This window comes from Tripterygium wilfordii, chromosome 19 (assembly GCF_013401445.1).
Source record: "Tripterygium wilfordii isolate XIE 37 chromosome 19, ASM1340144v1, whole genome shotgun sequence".
NCBI classification, from domain to species: domain Eukaryota; kingdom Viridiplantae; phylum Streptophyta; class Magnoliopsida; order Celastrales; family Celastraceae; genus Tripterygium; species Tripterygium wilfordii.
In genome coordinates, this window is record NC_052250.1 from 14,764,802 (window position 1) to 14,782,236 (window position 17,435).

At 36.6% G+C, this 17,435-nt stretch overlaps 2 protein-coding genes across 2 annotated transcripts; one reads left to right on the forward strand and one right to left on the reverse strand.

Moving 5' to 3' along the window:
* Positions 1-4,218: 4,218 nt before the first annotated feature.
* LOC119985241 (chloroplastic import inner membrane translocase subunit HP30-2) lies at positions 4,219-6,946 on the forward strand. The gene is made up of 6 exons (XM_038829473.1): positions 4,219-4,583; positions 5,124-5,239; positions 5,779-5,905; positions 6,215-6,363; positions 6,480-6,542; positions 6,619-6,946. Exons 1-6 carry the CDS (start codon positions 4,293-4,295, stop codon positions 6,656-6,658), a joined length of 786 nt encoding a protein of 261 aa, XP_038685401.1. The 5' UTR covers positions 4,219-4,292; the 3' UTR covers positions 6,659-6,946.
* A 979-nt stretch (positions 6,947-7,925) lies between these two features.
* LOC119985614 lies at positions 7,926-16,450 on the reverse strand. The gene is made up of 9 exons (XM_038829901.1): positions 16,384-16,450; positions 13,312-13,551; positions 12,365-12,473; positions 11,876-11,920; positions 9,979-10,017; positions 9,158-9,219; positions 8,928-8,968; positions 8,732-8,848; positions 7,926-8,257 (listed from the first exon to the last, which is right to left on the reverse strand). Exons 1-8 carry the CDS (start codon positions 16,448-16,450, stop codon positions 8,813-8,815), a joined length of 639 nt encoding a protein of 212 aa, XP_038685829.1. The 3' UTR covers positions 7,926-8,257; positions 8,732-8,812.
* Between the last annotated feature and the right edge of the window lie 985 nt (positions 16,451-17,435).

The following is a 17,435-nucleotide window of genomic DNA, read 5'->3' on the forward strand; positions in this document are numbered from 1 at the left end:
GAATCGGACGGTTAAAATTTTAAGATCCAGAATATTAAATAAAACATATATTTCTGGATCTGTTTGTTTCTCTCTCTAACATTCTAACGGCGGTATCATCATCAGCAGCACCGGCCGGCCATTGCCGAGACCCGAAGTCTGCTTCTCTTGAAGCTATTGATCTCGTTGACTAGTCGACTGCATTACCACCACTATCTCTGTTAAAGATATTTGGGACGACATGATTGGCTTTGAGGATCAACAGAGGCTGCATTTCCAATCTTTTTCTGGATTTTTCATGGCTGAGAGGTGTCTTCGGACGAGAATCGTCTGTTAACTGTGTCACATAGGGCGATGGCTGGTGATCTCGACGCACTGGAGTTCCGGTTCACAGAAGCTCTTGGATAGGGGAGCGAGACGGACAAAAGTTTGATTAACGAGGTGATTGGGCATATGTGTACTCGTTGGATCTGAAGAATGGTTTGTTCAGTAGGTCAAGCTCCTGTAAAAGAGGGAAGATTTTCTTGCCCTAGATTCGGCATTTTCGCGCAGCTTGGGATGAGAAGTGTAAATTTTGAGCTTTATTTTCTCTGTTCTTTCATCCATGGTGGCTGAATCCGGATCCATGCTGATGGTTAGATCCCGGGTTTCTCCACTGTTAGAATTGTTGCAGTGTGATAATATTAGAGAGAGACAAACAGATAGTCAGAGAGAGGAAGGAGAATACTTTTCACTAAAAATTTTGGACTAAAATAATAGCCATCCGATTCGGTTAGATTAAAATCTAACCATACATTTAATTTACAGTGGATCTGCTGTACCCATAAAGAAACCGCTATTTACAGATGGCGTACACATTTTTCAATTCGATAGCACTACATGTCTCAGTAAATTAGATTCCAACAGCTTCCCAGTCTATGTGACAAGCTGACTGGGACTACTCAGATGGCATTTTTAAACCCAAAAGTTTAATAACTTTTGTGGGACGGTTTTGATGAAAAGTAATAAACCCAGATACACAATCGCAGACATCCCTCCTCTCTCACAATAATCGACAAAAATTTTCTGCAGTATATTCGACAACATCAGCGGCATTCTGGATGGCGGTATATCAGCTCGGCGTTTGCGACGGCAATAGTCCATTTCAAGGAGGACGAGAAAATCGACATTCCGACGAACCCCTAACAAACGCGTGATGTAAAGCTATTTCAATATAATGATTCTCCCGATAATTTTGATGATTTCCAGTACAGGTATCTTTTATATTCACTTTCCATTGTAAATCCACTTCATTATTATGCATTTATCACTCATCTGTGTGTCAATTTCGTGCTATTGTTAAGTGTCAATGTTTTAGGGATTTTAATTAACAATGTAATTATGTGCAAGATCAATCCTAAAACAATGTAACAGAAGTCATAAACAATGTAACTAAAATCAAACTCATTAAGAAACATATTGTAATTAAAGTCGTAAACAATGCATTAGGATGCAGAATAAACCCTAAAACAATGTAACAAAAGTCATAAACAATGTAACTAAAATCAAACTCATTTAGATAACATGTAATTAAAGTCATAAACAATGTATTAACAAATAAATAAACATTGCCACTGCATGTTATAAGAACATCACATTAATTAATTAAAAACAATGTTATTACAAACAAATGAACAATATTGTACATATTACACAAATAAATACATTACTTTACATAAACAATGTAATCAAAAATAACAATGCATTTGAACAATGGATTAAAATCATTATGTTACAAATATGGAAACATGTATAAACAATATAATAACCATGCATTTGAATCACTATCTGACGGAGACAAGTGGGAGATGCAAGTGAGCCTCAATTGTTCTCATTATTGGGCTGTTAACAAAGCCTCAAGATTATCAGTGAGTTAGCCTATGAAAAATAATGACCAAACATAAAATTAAACCTGCAGATCGCATATGGCAGATGAACGACAGCTACGGAGCCGAGCGACTTCACAACTATGACGAATGACGGAAAGATCTGTGCTGCAAACGGTGAAGATCAGAGCTCAAAAACGGAAGACAAATAAAAGATGCAACGGTTTTGTAAAAAAGAGAAATAACCTAACACATCTTACAAGTAACAACATTTTTATTTTCAAAATAATCCAGCTCAGCAGTCCCAGTCAGCTTGCCACCTAGACTGGGACACTGCTGGGATATAAAATTGCTGGGACATTTAGACTTTTCATTTTCCATTCAAAATATGTTATAACCTTTTCTTCTTCTTTTTTTTTAACTAGGGTTTGGAGAGGGATAGAATTTGAATCCATGATCTAATGGGTGTATGATCCCTTATATATAAAGTGATTGTCGTTCTACTAATAACTCACTTGCAAATATGTTATAACCTTCTTTGTAACATTAAACCAAATATGTTACAACCTTTGTAACATTAAAATCAAATTCAATTTTCAATTTAAAATTCCAACAACCCCTATATAAATGGTAATTGAATAAAACCATGGAGTAGACACATAAGAGACTAACATTGAAAAGTTATTGCATTAGGTTAGTTAGTTTTTGACTTTGAACTTTCCCTAGTGAGACCTATCGAATTCACTCGGGTATCCAGTGAACATGATGTCTTGAATTGATTAACTTTTTGTGCAAATCCAAACAATATGAATCACATAACACCTCTTCAAGAAAAATCCTTGATTCTCATGATTGTGCTCATTTTGGCCGGGATCACGTTCTAGATTTAGTGAGTGCTCTAAAGAATTTAACATTTTTTAAAATTTTCATCGAAGCGGTCCATAGGTGATATCTTATTAAGAGTATTATGCAATACCGCACTTGAATTACTCAAGCTATGAGAGTCATTAAAAGCTTAGCTTATCCTGGTTTTCGAGACAAACAACACTGTTTCATCATAGGAATGGACACAAGTACTAAAACTCCATACTACTTCTATTGAGTTAACACATAATTCAACTGTCCCTTTTAACCTATATCTAGACATCTGTCATCGCCATAATTCTTTGAAAATGTGTCCATAATTTTGGTGTCAATAATCTAGGTGGCATGAGGAGAAGTGTGGGGGACCATTTAGACATCAAAATTATGGATATGTAATGCTTTCGATATAAACTTGAGCCCCATTCCCGTCAATGATTTATCAAATTGCTGGTTTATGTATCTTGTCCGTGTTTTAGTTTTATTGGTACACCTTTTAATTGGATGAAAGTGATTTAACTAAATATTTTTTTTACTTGCACCGTTTTTAAGGCAATAAATGGGTCTATAATAATTACTAAATATATACCTAAGTAGCAATTTGAGAAATCAACTTCGAAACGCTTAATCTAAAAGAAAATATAAAGACTTTGTGAACTCTAACAAATTATTTAGAATCACACATAACTCAATAGAACTCATTTATCCATTAAACTAGAGTTTTGAATTACGTTAAAATATAGATAAATATATGAAATAGTTTATTAAAAATGAACATAGTTTCATATAGAAATATCCCATTTCACAAGCATTCCAACGTCCAAACATACTAATACATAATTAAAAAATAGGGACTTACGGTAAACTAAATCTGAGATCAAAGAGATATTTATGTTGCGTCACATGATTAACATCATCACATGTGTCATCCCAAACAGTTTTGGGTCGGCAACATAAATCCATAAAAAAATAATCAACGTCAAACTAACACTCGAAGTATATTTCTCCATTTATTCCTATGTAATGTTATTTGATCTACTAGTCATATGGAGTTCATATATTTACGTATCACTTCTATCCATAATTGTGACATACAATTGTGTCATTTTGTATACATGTGTTTAGATAGTATTTTACATTCTACACTGTAACACTTCAGATTTTGACATTGGCGTAACACTTTAATAATGACGCATGTATCATAAGGCGTGAAACTAGTTTATATTATGTTTAAATTCTCCTTACTAACCCTAATTAAATCCTAATTTTTATAATTTAAAAAACACTAATCCGCTACTGATTTTGTCAATAACACTACTTAACCAAATATCGTGATACAAGAGCAATAACAAGATCTATGAATAAGAATTTTCAGAAAATATAGAAATTACGACAAACATAAATTCATTTATGCTGTACTGGGGTCGGGTACGGTTTTGAAATATGACCCGTGAAGGGTTCGGGTGGGGCTAAGCTTGGGACGGTCGACCTAAAACTAAAACTAAAAGCGCCACAACAAACAAAAAATGCAATATCCATAGTTTCCTGCACTCTCGTTCTCGTTGCGGCAATTGAAGGAAGACAGAGATGGACCAGGGGAAAGAGGGAGTGATGGTGGCGAAGCTGATGCCAAATCAGAATCCGATAGAGCAGGTGCAGGCCAGGTTCAAGGAATTGGAAAACGGTTTCAAGTCGTGGTTGTCAAAGCAGTCTTTACCGGTGGAGGCTGCGGTAGTCACGGCCACCAGCGCAGCTCAGGGAGCAGCCATCGGGGCCCTCATGGGTACCCTTACCAACGACGTCTCCTCATCTATTCCCACTCCTCCCCCGCAGGCCTCGCTCAACCCTCAAGCCATGGCCTCTCTCAAGCAAGCCCAGGTAAACTCTCGATCCTCATATTTTCCTTTCTCCTTCGTCATTCCATTTTTTTAGTGGCAGCCAGCGGCCTACTGGTCTCCTTCGACATCAACAATTTTGCTGTTCTTACTGGTACTTATTTTAAGTGATTGAGGATGGATTTTTTTGTTCTTCTCTCTACGAATCTAGTAGAAGTAGAAAATAAATGAATGAACTACGCAGCCAGGGATGTATCTAATAATTCTTGTTAGAGACTAAATAAGGACGTTCTGATTAACCTGTTGGTTTACTGTGTATAGTTCTTCAACGGTATCTACCAAAATCATGTGTATGACTTCCTTCAATTTGAAACAAGTCTCTCCATAATTTTGAGCTCTAATTCGGTGTGAAAACTGCCCCTTTTTCTCTCATCTAGTGTCATTGGATCAGGCTACTGGCTATGAAAACTTGATCAAATTCAAAACATGGATGACGTTATAGACAATGTACATCAGTAGCCTGTGTATGTGGTGTCATTGATGGAAGGACTTATTTCTTACATAGGGTTTGCTTTGGTCACAGGCTCTCACTGGCGGTCCCTTTGTCCAAGCTCGCAATTTCGCGGTCATGACAGGTGTCAATGCTGGCATTTCTTGTGTAATGAAGAGACTGAGAGGCAAGGATGATGTTCAATCTAGGTCAGCCTTTTATTCGTTCATGTATACTTTTCAAGATACCTTTTTTCTTTGCCTTAATGCAGCACTTGTGTTATGGCTTGACATTTGGGTTCCCGGTATAATCAGCTAGTTTGCCTAAGCAGCCCGCAGCTACAAAAGAAGAAGTTGTCTTGTTTTGGTCGGATTGGTCGATATAGCTACTTTTTGAAGGTGTATAAAATTGCATAAATGTAATTACGCATAAAACTGCTGGCTAAGGTTTGAATCTGTTTAAATGTAATTAGGCTGAATAATCAACTTTATAAAATAAACAGCTCTTACGCCTGAAAAGCATGAAAACTGCACTGCCTTTTAATAGCTCAACATGTCCATTTAATATATATTTTTTGTGTTGTTTTCTTAATGTTCTTTTTTTCTTTTTTCTATTGGTTGTTTTACATTGTTACAGAAGAAACAGAGGGGGTCAAATATTTTTCTTTGCTTTAGCTTTAGCTTTATAAGATGCTCTCGTTCTTGTGCATGGGAAGTTGGGCATTTTGCTTAACTAATTCCTTTTGCAGCATGGTCGCAGCTTTTGGTTCAGGAGCTATGTTTTCATTGGTGAGTGGAGTGGGTGGTCAAAACCAGGCTGCAAATGCAGTCACTTCTGGACTTTTTTTCGCACTCATTCAAGGTGGGCTTTTCAAGGTGAGCTTTTAAGAGAAAGCAGGACATTGCTTCTATATTCGAATGCTATATTTTTCAGTTATCAATAATTAGCTATTCAATATCATAGAAACAACATACTTATACAGAGGTAACTTGATATGAGCTTGTTTATGCTGACTAAGACACTCGATGTAGAATTTATTTCTACCTAAGAGGCCATCTACAAATGAACTTTTATTGGGGTTACCGTGTTGACATTTATACTCTGAAATGAACCCGCAATGCCTTAATATTGTTCTTTTGATAGTAAATTGTATCTGCTGAGAGCATTTTTATGTGTGTATCCAGTTAGGACAAAAGTTCTCTCAACCACCTGCTGAAGATGTGCACTATGCCAGGACAAGAAGCATGTTGTATAATCTTGGCCTCCAGAATTATGAGAAGAATTTCAAGAAAGGCTTATTAACAGATAGCACGTTGCCATTGCTTACTGATAGGTAAGTGATGTGAATATAAAGTGTTTGTTAACCTCCGACTTCAATGAATTGTTTCGCCATTTACCGGCCATATAGACATACTGAAATTGCCTTCTTGTTGCCATAATGTGTTTCAGTGCTCTGAGAGATGTGAGAATCCCTCCTGGACCGAGGCTTCTTATTCTTGATCACATATATAGGTTTGACTCAGTCTCCAAGAATGATAAATTGTCATTGATCATTGATTTTATCTCACTCTTGCAATATTTGTATTAGGGACCCGGAGCTGAAGGAGAGGCGAGGAAATTGTAGTTGAACTTGGTTAGCTGTCAAAAACTGTTTTGTTTACAAGGAAAATCTTATGAGACTTGGAAATATTTTTGTCATTTAGTTTTTATTATCGTTTTACTTAGTATTATGTTATTTCTAGCCTATGAGTGAGAACAAGTGAACAACTACAATAATCTGGGTTAAGTTACGTTTGTTTCCAATTGCTGAATATGAGTGATCTCTGCAAAGAGCATTCGTACTACATTAATATGCATGATTTGATTGCATTTTCATGTCAATGTTGAGGTGTTAATACAATGATCTGATTGCTTTTTCATGTCAGTGTTGAGTTAATTTCAATGATTGATTTGTGAGACAGAATTGTGTATGTATGAATGATGTAGACACGTTTTGCTACCCTTGAACTCGGGAAGTACAGGCAGTATTAAAACATCAATTTTTTGTTTTGCAAATGATGCCATTGTCATGCCACTGATAGTTTAGTATTTTATCGGAACGATGTGTTTTAGTCAGTGTCGGCAGTTTTAATTTTGAAACATATCATATTTTTATCTTTCTTAAAAGGATTCTTGTGTGGAAAGATCATCTATTTTTACCTGTACAATTGCGAGTTTTCTGGATTGATTATGGAATCTCTCTACCTGCTATATATGTCTGCCCATTGACATTGAACGATCACAGAGGTTACAGCAGTTTATAGCTTGCTTGGAAATGGTTTTGGGGTTTATGGGGTATGTGTTGATTTACTTTGCCTTTTTTTTCATATAACCCCATGACTTGTACCTATCAGTAAACCGTCAGTGGCTAGAGCCGACTTCCTATCCATTTAAGTCAAGGACGTACTGGATAAACAACTCATAAACAATCAAGTGAAAATAAATCAAACATGATGCAAAAACATTTATGACAAGACACGATCAAATAAATGCTTTATAGGTAACCATAAGTGGCTAGAAAGTAGAAACTTCCTACTTTCAGATTTAAGTGATGGAGTTCGCATAAAGTCACTACAGCGGAAAGCGGTCAAACTTATCAATGACATAGACGAGTTTTAGAAAAGCCTTTGAAGATAGAGAGTCGATGCAAGATCCAGCAGATATGACAAAAACGATGCATTAATTAAGAAAAGAAATCCCTCAAGCATTTATAAATAATGACTAGTGATAACCCCCGCGCCTTGCAGCGGGACGTTAGAAATTTGTGTCTCTATTTTTGGAAGATAAATGAGTCACTATCTTGCAGATTTCAACATATAAGTTCAATGGTGTATTTACCAAGATGCTGTGCAGATATGAAATGAAGCAAGAAAATAATGATTTAAAAGAGCAGTAGTCAACAGTACGATACTCATCCGAGGGAAAAGGAGGAAATAAAATGAACAAAGAATGAAATAATGATACTCAGTAGCTTTGATCAGTGTTTTGAAATGACAGTGACACTGGTCTTTCTCAAAAGCCCTGCAGGTCTTCATCAAAACTTCAAGACCAGTAGGTGACTTAAGGCAGGATTATTGCCTCTAATCCTCTTCAATCATTTACATCTTCCATCAATCCTTGTCCTTGCGTATCATCATCCTCCCTTCCTCACCATTTGAGCTAAGATTGGTAGAGGCTTTCACAGAGAACTGTAAATGCACATCATCATCATCATTAACAAATGCAGTTTAGACATCTATGTTTCACAAAAAAAGGCTTAGACATCTACGTTACAAAGCAAATTTGCAGGATGAAGAACAAAAGCAGACCAACAACTGGCAACCAAGAAACTGTAACAAATGAAGAAACAAATAGCATCACTCTTCTTATTTTAATTTTTATCCTTTTAATTGCATCACTCTTTATGTAATAAAGAAGATAAATGATGATAGATTTGTTTGTGTGTGGAGAGTCAAAGTGCATTGTCATGGTCGATATATGTGCTAATTACTGCATGTGGCATTATTTGATAAAAAATCATAAGAACACAGCAGTAAAAAATCAAAGGGTGAAAGGCATGGATACATCGTGCTCAGCAAAAACTGGTGAAAGGCATGTATATATAATTCTCAGCAAAAACTATCAAGGATGTGAAAGAATACACATCTGACAGAGAATCAAACCTTGGCAAACCAAGCTATCTTACCCGGCACTGTTATTAAACCTCCAATACCCACTCCAGATTGTTTGATCTCATAACAGTTTTATATATCTTTTGACCGTGTCTGCCTTTTTGTCTCCTAATTCAGTAAGAACAATTTCAGAGAAACTCATTTAAATAAGGACTCATAAAATTAAAAAGAGCAAGAAAGTTAATACCTTAATCCAGGGCTTCCGCACAAAAACGTCTAGCGCCACGGCTGATAATAGCCACACAGACAGAGATAAACAAAAGAATCAACTGACTTAAAAATCCAAAGAGACCTAGGGTTCTGCCCTTAAAGTAACAAATCGAGAGGAAAATAATTCTGTACCTTATGATATTCAGAGTGAAACACCCAAAAATTAAAGAAGGAAAAGAACCTGATCTGAGTGGCAGAGAGGAATACCAGGATCGCCGATTGGTTCGAAGCAAATCCACATCAAGCATGTCTGAATAGCAGCATGATACCTGAGACATGGTTCATTTTTAATGGAAAAGTATGATGCTCAAACATTTAATAATACTGAATAAGATAAGCAATAGCAAGAAACAAAATAAGCAGACCTAAAGCACAATGAAAAAAGGATGGTGATGCAACCTGGATTGTTTGGAATTTAGGGCACCTGGCATTATTGTAAGTAGTATTCACCCATTGCTGACAGCAAAAGTAACCACAGAGGGTGGATTTGACTTTTGAGTCTCTCTTCAGATAGAGTTTTGAAACTGATTCTAATGAAAAACTAAAGAGACATTCCCATGTTACCTTTCAATAACAACAGGCCATGTTGCTGGAACCTAGTATCCATCCATTGCTTGTCTGGCTTTCTGTAGCGAATGCCTTTCCTAATTCAGACATTTTTATTTGTGTACGTGTTTTTATTGTAAACTGTTTCACAGAAGCACAATTGGCTATATGTAGTCAATGCATACTCAGCAAAACAATATCAAAAGAATGACACAAATTCAGTTAAAATTCCTGCAGTAGCCACATCTTACACGCATCACTTAAAATGCCTAAGTAGGTAGATATTACCAGCGCTTTAGTGAACACGCCTAAGGCAAAAAGCATCCTTTTGATTCAACTGAGCTTGCAAGGAGAAGAATAGCTGCACAAATTCAGTTTTTTTCTTCACATGAGAAGCAAAGCGCAAAAAAACCACTAAAGACTATTCAATCAAATCGTTCTAACACAGCAAACAAAATTCAGAAGACCACCAAATCACCTACCTCAGCACGCGATGATAAGCCAGTGAAGCCACAAACACACTATAAGAAATAAAATAAATATAAAAAAGTATCAAAACAATAGAAAGTCATGCTCTCAGAAAATCAGAGATGAAGATCTCAGCAGGCCAAATACAAATCAATCTGTCAAATACACATCTACGGAGGTCGTGCATCTGTTGGTTCGATTCGATTCTATCAAGATTCTAGGTGGTCATGAAGGTCCTGGGTGATTTTGTTTTTCGTGAATTGCTAGGTGATTTTTCGTAGTGAGCTCTGTGGTTGATCGTTTGGCTTTAAGATTTGGGTTTTTTTGAAAAATAACTCTCGCTAATAAACAATTTTTAAATCTAACTATTCTTTTCAAAACACTTAAATATAACCCTTTTGTCAAAGGAAAAGACATTCATATCCTTTCACGTCTTTTCATGTATCACCTCTTTCTTAAACCTTAAAAATGGTTTTCCCTCCCAAAAGCACTCCTCTCCCTCTACGAAACCACTCTCTCTCTCCTTCAAACCCAGTAAAACCACCCATCTATACCTCTTTCATTCAAAATTTGTCACAGATCTAGTGAAATCCATAAGCTAAAGCTCAAATCTTCAAGGTTGAAGTATCGGGACGTTTAAGCTCCGTAAGCTGCCATAGCGACGTCATCGAAGACGCAAACAAGCCTAAAGTCGGCAACGCAAGCTCCGTATTTGTTCACCTAGAACATATAAGTGCTCACCGTGGTCGCTAAGTGTCCAACCCTTCGTCTCCTCCTTCACCGAGTCTGCATTTTACCGTACAACATTTTGTGCTAAAAAATCTTGTCATTTAAGTCGAGAAGGAAGATAGCACCAAACTAGGGCTAGTGTAGTGCATTTTATGAGTTACTATACCAGTACAAATATTTCGTTGATAAATGTTTTTTCGTTGATGTGAGACAAATTTTTCGTTGGTTACTTTGATAGTTTTCGTTTAACTCAGGCAATTTTTCGTTGATAAAACATTTATATGGTTGATAATATCACGATTTCAATGAAGTGGGTTTCTCACCCAACAACTTTAACTATGGCTAGATGTATAGCGCATAAGATGGTTCGACCAATCGTAAATGGCAGAAAGTTTACACTACACTTCACCATTCTGTTAGTGTAATAAAAACACCAGTAAATATATTTCGTTGCTAAACTTGTGTATTTTGGTTGCTAAACGTGTATATTTTGGTTGCTAAACGTGTGTAATCTCGTTGCTAAATGTCTGTATTGTCGTTGATATCGATAGCTTTTTTAGTTGATAACTGTTTTACTTTTCTTATATCATACAAATTGCAAGTATTTCGTTGATAACTGTTTTACTTTTTCGTTGCTAAACGTGTATAATTTGTGCCTGTTTCGTTGACAAATTGCATGTTTTTGGTTTTTAATATTTCAGATGCAAGTTTTGGTTGATAACCCTGTTACTTTTCATTGAATTTTTTGGTTGAATACTCACTTATTTTGTGATTCAGAAATGGACGAGGTTAGCATATTGGTTCGTTATTGTGGGTCTTGGGAAAAGGTTGGTCTCAGTTATGCATATAAGGGTGGGAAGAGTAAGGGCATGATCATTCTAAATGACATTTCCTACAACCAATTATTGGATATGGTGTACGAATTGACCAATGTCGATAGTCGGACACATAACATCCAATTGAAGTATATTTTCAATGTCCATGGTCCAACTGAACCTGTTGAGATTGAAGGTGACAGGGATGTTCATTTTTTTGTACGATGCAACAACGACAAGAACATACCTGGGACATCTCTATGCATTTCAAACACTGATAGAGAGGTATATGATGATGATACTGAGGTAAATTTTGAGTTAAATGATAATCGATATGATATTGCAGATACAGAATTGTTTGATGAACCTGACATAGTTGGATTCAGCCGGAACATTGATGATTGTAACGAACCTGAGATAAATATATCAGAAGTTAACGCCAATGATCATACAACTGCCCAGGAAAATTTTTCTTCTGAGGGTAATGCTGGATTTGCCGGTTCTAATTCAATTGGTGCGTCACAAAGCTGTGGTAATATGATCTCACTTGTTGTACATGATGATTCATATGCTGTTTTGAAAGTCGGAGAAATATTTCCAGACAAAAAGAGCTTGTTTAACAAGCTATGCATGCATGCGCTTCATTTGCACTTCGAATTCAAAGTGGCAAAATCGACAAAAACTCTTTTTATTGTTCGATGCAAAGTAAGTGAATGCTAGTGGTGGCTTCGAGCAACAAGAGTTGAGGACACTTGTTTTTTCGTTATAAAGGTATATCGTGGGAAAACACATTATTTTTAGCATGTCAATGTTTCCAAAGCTCATAATGGAGTGCCAATCATCGTAACATACATACCTGGCTTGAACTCTGAGTGGCCTTCTACACGTAGCACGTGTTGCTTCACCAGACAGAGTAGAGGGGTTAATGCTCACAAGGAACTGGTTCTTCGACTTCAAAGGGGAACCTATCATAAAATAGGCAGGTAAACAAATGAAAATCCAATAAACATATTAACAAAACATAACTGCTTGGCACAATATCAGTGAGCTATAAATGAGAATAGTTGCATGAAGTATAACGCCGTATCCAGAATTACAACTGGCATATGGTGTATGTTCAACCAAAGCATTATAGAAAATATAACGATAAGAATCAAAGCAGGCAAGAAAAAAATTCCATACAAGAAAATGCATCCACGAAAAACCATAAACAAACAAATTTGATCATACGAACGAGCTCAAGGAAATACGTATTTGAAGGACATAAAACATCATATTGACATGCCATGTAATTCTAGAAGTTAAAATAACCTAGAGATGCACTAGGGTAAAGCATTATTGGAGGAGCACATCTCTTTGAATGAGTTCAGAGAGTTTTACCTCAAAATGGATTTCCAAATGGCCCGATTCTTTGAATAAACAATAATCATTAATCCATGTCAATCTAAATACCATTTAAAGAGGGGAAGAAAAAAAACAAAACACCAAATGGGCTTCTACTGATATTATATGTGCAAGAAATGAACTGTGTTTCATCCTTTACGACAATCTAACTTCTGGGTTCTCTTCGAAAATAAAGCAGCATTACATAACCACCGCCAATCTCCTCAATTTACATGGGAGAAATCATATTAACTTATTGGGCATATCGACTTCATTTCTCGATCCCAAAAGCGAACAATTTAACTTGCGTACACGAATAAAGAAAGAGCACAGATTATACATAATCAGGTAAAAGAAGTGGAAAAATAAAAGAAATAAAGAAATAACAAAGGAGAGTGAGGAAGCAGAAACGGGGATTACCAGAGGATAAAAAGTTGGCGGATGGATTTGTTATTGCTAGTAAGGAGGAAGAAGTTGCAAGAGCAGTCATGGTTGCCTCTGGAAATCCTGTAATCCGAATTTCGAGAGGAAAAAGCGAGAATCCCGAAGGCGAGCACTCATACAAATACAAGACCGACTGATGAAGAATTGAAGATGGTTTGTTGCCTCCCTTTCTTCCTTCTTCTTGCTCGATAACATCGACACGGAGAGAAATTGGATCTGAGGCCCAAATGAATAATGGATCGAGAATGGCTCAGTTAGTTACCCCCGGGCCACTTTTCTAAACACATGATGTACAAACTACAGCCCAAGCCCAAATGTATGATTGGCCCAATTAATCTCTGGACAGTGGCACAGTGCACATAGAAAACGTTGCACTACCATTATTATCATAGATCTGAGCTTTCAGCTTCGGAATAAAAGTTTTTGGGCTTTAAAGAATCTCTGCTTCTGTATGTATCTGTCCAAAACTTGTCATTCTGAAAATGGACCCACTAATTTTGACAGAACATGGATGTTCAATGTATTGAGTTTCAAGGTTACACACATACATCTTCAATGAAGCTTATTTATTTTGTACGATTTTATATAATAATAATAACCTAAATATTAGTTAATGCAACATATTTGATATTTCTATCATCCATGTGCCGTTTTCAATGACGAAATGATGATTTAAGGTAGTTTTGACTGTTGAGGAGGAATTGAAGTTCATTATATGTGAGTTGTGACAAACAAATCCTTCTATCTTTTTCAATTTAATTTTTAAGTTTTGTAGGCATGTACGTAGAGTATTGAAGTTCCCTTACATATATTTAAAATCTCTGCCGTAGTAATCTTCTTACAAATTTGGGACAAGTAACGAAAAAGCCCTTCTACTTACGAAAAAGGGTCAATCAGACCTCTCTACTTTTTTTTCGTGCCAACGAAGACCTTATACTAAGAAAAAGGGACCACGTTAGCCCTTCTAACTAATTTTCCGTCAAATGTTGTTGACGTGGATTTCATTATCTGACATGGATTTGTTATAAATTGAAATGAAAAATACGCGTAAATTGTAACAAATATCAAAACAAAACAGGTTGTTTATTCATTTGAGCTAAACCCTAAAATTTATCCTCTTTCCTTTTTCTTTCACATCTACAAACGTCATCATCTTCTTCAGCCCCCCTCCCATTGCAGATCTTCTCTATCTTTTTCAGGTATGTATTCACTCTGGTTGCAGCTCTTCTCTATCTTTTTAAGTTTTGCAGGCATGTACGTAGAGTATTAAAGTTCCCTTACAGATATTTAAAATCTTTGCCGTAGGAATCTTCTTACATATTTTAATGAATAAATTCAACCCTGGCAAGTGGCAGCTGATACAGTTATATAGACTGAAAAATCTTGGGAGCTCGAGAGATTTTGGTGTGGTCAACTTAGGTGGACTTGCCAACTACATCTCTTATAAATTCACACCACCATTCATATCAATATTATAAATCCACACCCTCATATACACCAATAATATTTTCGTACACACCAATATTATAAATTCATACCCCCATACACACTAACAATATTATCCATTTTGAGTTGTCCGATTCCTATGGATACATTAGGTCCGCAAGACTTTGTTTCCCATCCACATCTCCATACACAACAATAATATTATCTGTTTTGAATTGTCCGATTTCTACCAATACAATGGGTCTGCACGACTTTATTTTTCTTTAAATCTAAATAAGTGGGCTAAGCCCAATTCACATGAGCCTAAGAAAAGATCTCGTAGGATGTGGGGGGATGGATTTAAGTTTATAAATCATCCATGATTGGTTATCCGAAACGGGATAATGTTTAACAAAACCCCATATATAATATACACACACATATATAGAATTACAGATAGATATATATACGGCAAAAGAGTACTTTTCATCCCTCAACTATTGGTGGAGTTTATTTTCGTCCCTTAATTTTTTTTTTGCCCTTTTTCGTCCCCCAACTATGGAAAAGTATCATATTTATCCCTCGAATAAATCCGGCCATTGAAAAATCCTACATGGCATCATATTGTTCTTCAGATCAGGTTTTTTCCAACCTCAATCTCACTTAAAAGGACAAAAATGATATTTTTCAATAGTTGAGGGACGTAAATGGAAGAAAAAAAAATTTAGAGACAAAAATAAAACTTGTCCCATAATTAAGGGACGAAAAGTTTCTTTTTGCCATATATATACTAATGGAATTCGAACGAAAAAGGGGAAAAGCTTTACAGCTGTGTCTCACCCAAGGACAGTCTTTTTTAACCTCTAAATTAAATACAGTACTGGAAAATTTTAATTTAATCAGTGGCGACAAAATATCCGTAAGTAGAGTGTGAAGGCATGCATTTTCAATTTTTCATATTTGAAAAATGGACAAAACGTCAACTGAGGATGATTTAGACATCTCTCATCTCATCTCATCTCAGGTCTCCACTTTATGATATGTAGACGTCCATCGAACACGCTGTGATTGTAGCGCGTCTACTGAGAATGAACCGTGTGCTCCATGTAATATTTGATATATTGTACGGTGTTGATGCATGTTGTTGAAGCTGAGTATTCAGCTAAAATAATATTTGTTTTTCTGGCTTTGCTCTGGCGGAAAGTGTTGGAAATTCATGTCTTTGACCATGAATTGAAATGAGATCCAATCATTGGATATGTTGGAATTAAACATGAATTTATTGAGTTTCATGTGGAGAATAATCATGTGTGTTCACTTGTTCAAAGCCATGAATATAGTGAATGAAATGTTATTTCAAAGTAAGCCATTTGGACATGACTAAGTTTGAGAAAGAATAAAAGTCCCACATTGGAGGATTTAGTGAACCAACTCTTGTTTATAGGAGTGAGGGTTGAACTAATGGTTTGGGCCCAAGGGCACCCAAGCTTTTGTGGGAGGGAAAGAATGTACCTTATGCAAAAATGACCACGCGCACGTGTGTGTGTGATGGGCCAAATCTTTTGGCCAACACCCGGCCCACAATGGGCACCTCCAAAGCACTATAAATAGAGACCTTCATACCATTCACAAAACACACCTTCAAAGCATTTTTGTTGTTCTCGAAAGTTGCCCGGTGTGAAGCTTCCATTCCGTGCAGAGCTGCCTTTGTTGTTCCCGAAAGTTGTCCGTCCGTCCGGTTCGGTTCGCGCGCGTGTGTGTGATGGGCAAGATCTTTTGGCCAACACCAGGCCCAGCCCGTGGGGCTCAAACAGATAAATGAATAACAGATTAACATTTATCTGTCTAGAACAAACAGATCAAATTGAGGGTTTATTCTCAAGAAATATTGGAATTATCTGTGTAGATGAGCTTCCAATCCATTTTCGTCCAATCAGTGATACCTCCCAAGCACTATAAATAGAGGCCTTCATACCATTCACAAAACACACCTTCAAAGCATTTGTATTTGTTCTTAGAGAGAGTTGAGAGCTGCCTTTGTTGTTCCCGAAAGTTGCCCGGTGTCAAGCTTCCATTCCATGCAGAGCTGTGGCCATTCTATCCTGGGAGACTGTCGTCTATAGTCCTTGAAACAAACTGACGGTGGGGAGGCGATTTAGTCTTAAGGAGACAGAGACTACTCTGGGCTTGCCTTTTTCATCCAATCTCCTTTTCTGTTCTTCATTGGTAATGTATCATTCAATTGATCGGTAATATGGTAATGCTGTTTCCTCATTTTGATTTCGTTGCTACATGTTTCAATTCTTAATATCCAATAAACACCCACTTGAAGACAACAATCTTAAGACTAAATCGTTTATGTTTATGGTTCATTCCTCGAATTGAAACTTTTACTAATTTCTGGTGTGTTAATTTGTAGTTATCACTATGACTAACGTGGGAGAAAACATGACTGCCAACGTGGTTGGAGGAAACATCCCTGTCGTGCCAACAATGAACTCCGCTGGAGTGAATGGTGGGAATGCTGTCGGTGGCATTCAGCAAGTCACCGTTGCTGTCCCAACAACGTTCCATGTTAACCTGCATGGTGAGAAGCCTGAGAAATTTGGTCAGATTTCAAGAGGTGGCAACAAAAGATGCACTTCTACCTAACCACCTTGAATCTGGCCAAATTT

Excerpts from the sequence above, each read along its gene's own strand:
- LOC119985241 (XM_038829473.1), top strand. The coding sequence starts at position 4,293 with ATGGACCAGGGGAAAGAGGGAGTGATGGTGGCGAAGCTGATGCCAAAT. Across the intron at positions 6,364-6,479 it reads TTGCCATTGCTTACTGATAG|TGCTCTGAGAGATGTGAGAA; the intron begins GTAAGTGATGTG and ends AATGTGTTTCAG. Across the intron at positions 6,543-6,618 it reads ATTCTTGATCACATATATAG|GGACCCGGAGCTGAAGGAGA; the intron begins GTTTGACTCAGT and ends TATTTGTATTAG.
- LOC119985614 (XM_038829901.1), bottom strand. The coding sequence starts at position 16,450 with ATGGAAGCTTCACACCGGGCAACTTTCGAGAACAACAAAAATGCTTTG. Across the intron at positions 12,474-13,311 it reads CGCCAACTTTTTATCCTCTG|GTTCCCCTTTGAAGTCGAAG; the intron begins GTAATCCCCGTT and ends ATTTTATGATAG. Across the intron at positions 8,849-8,927 it reads TGCGGAAGCCCTGGATTAAG|GAGACAAAAAGGCAGACACG; the intron begins GTATTAACTTTC and ends TTACTGAATTAG.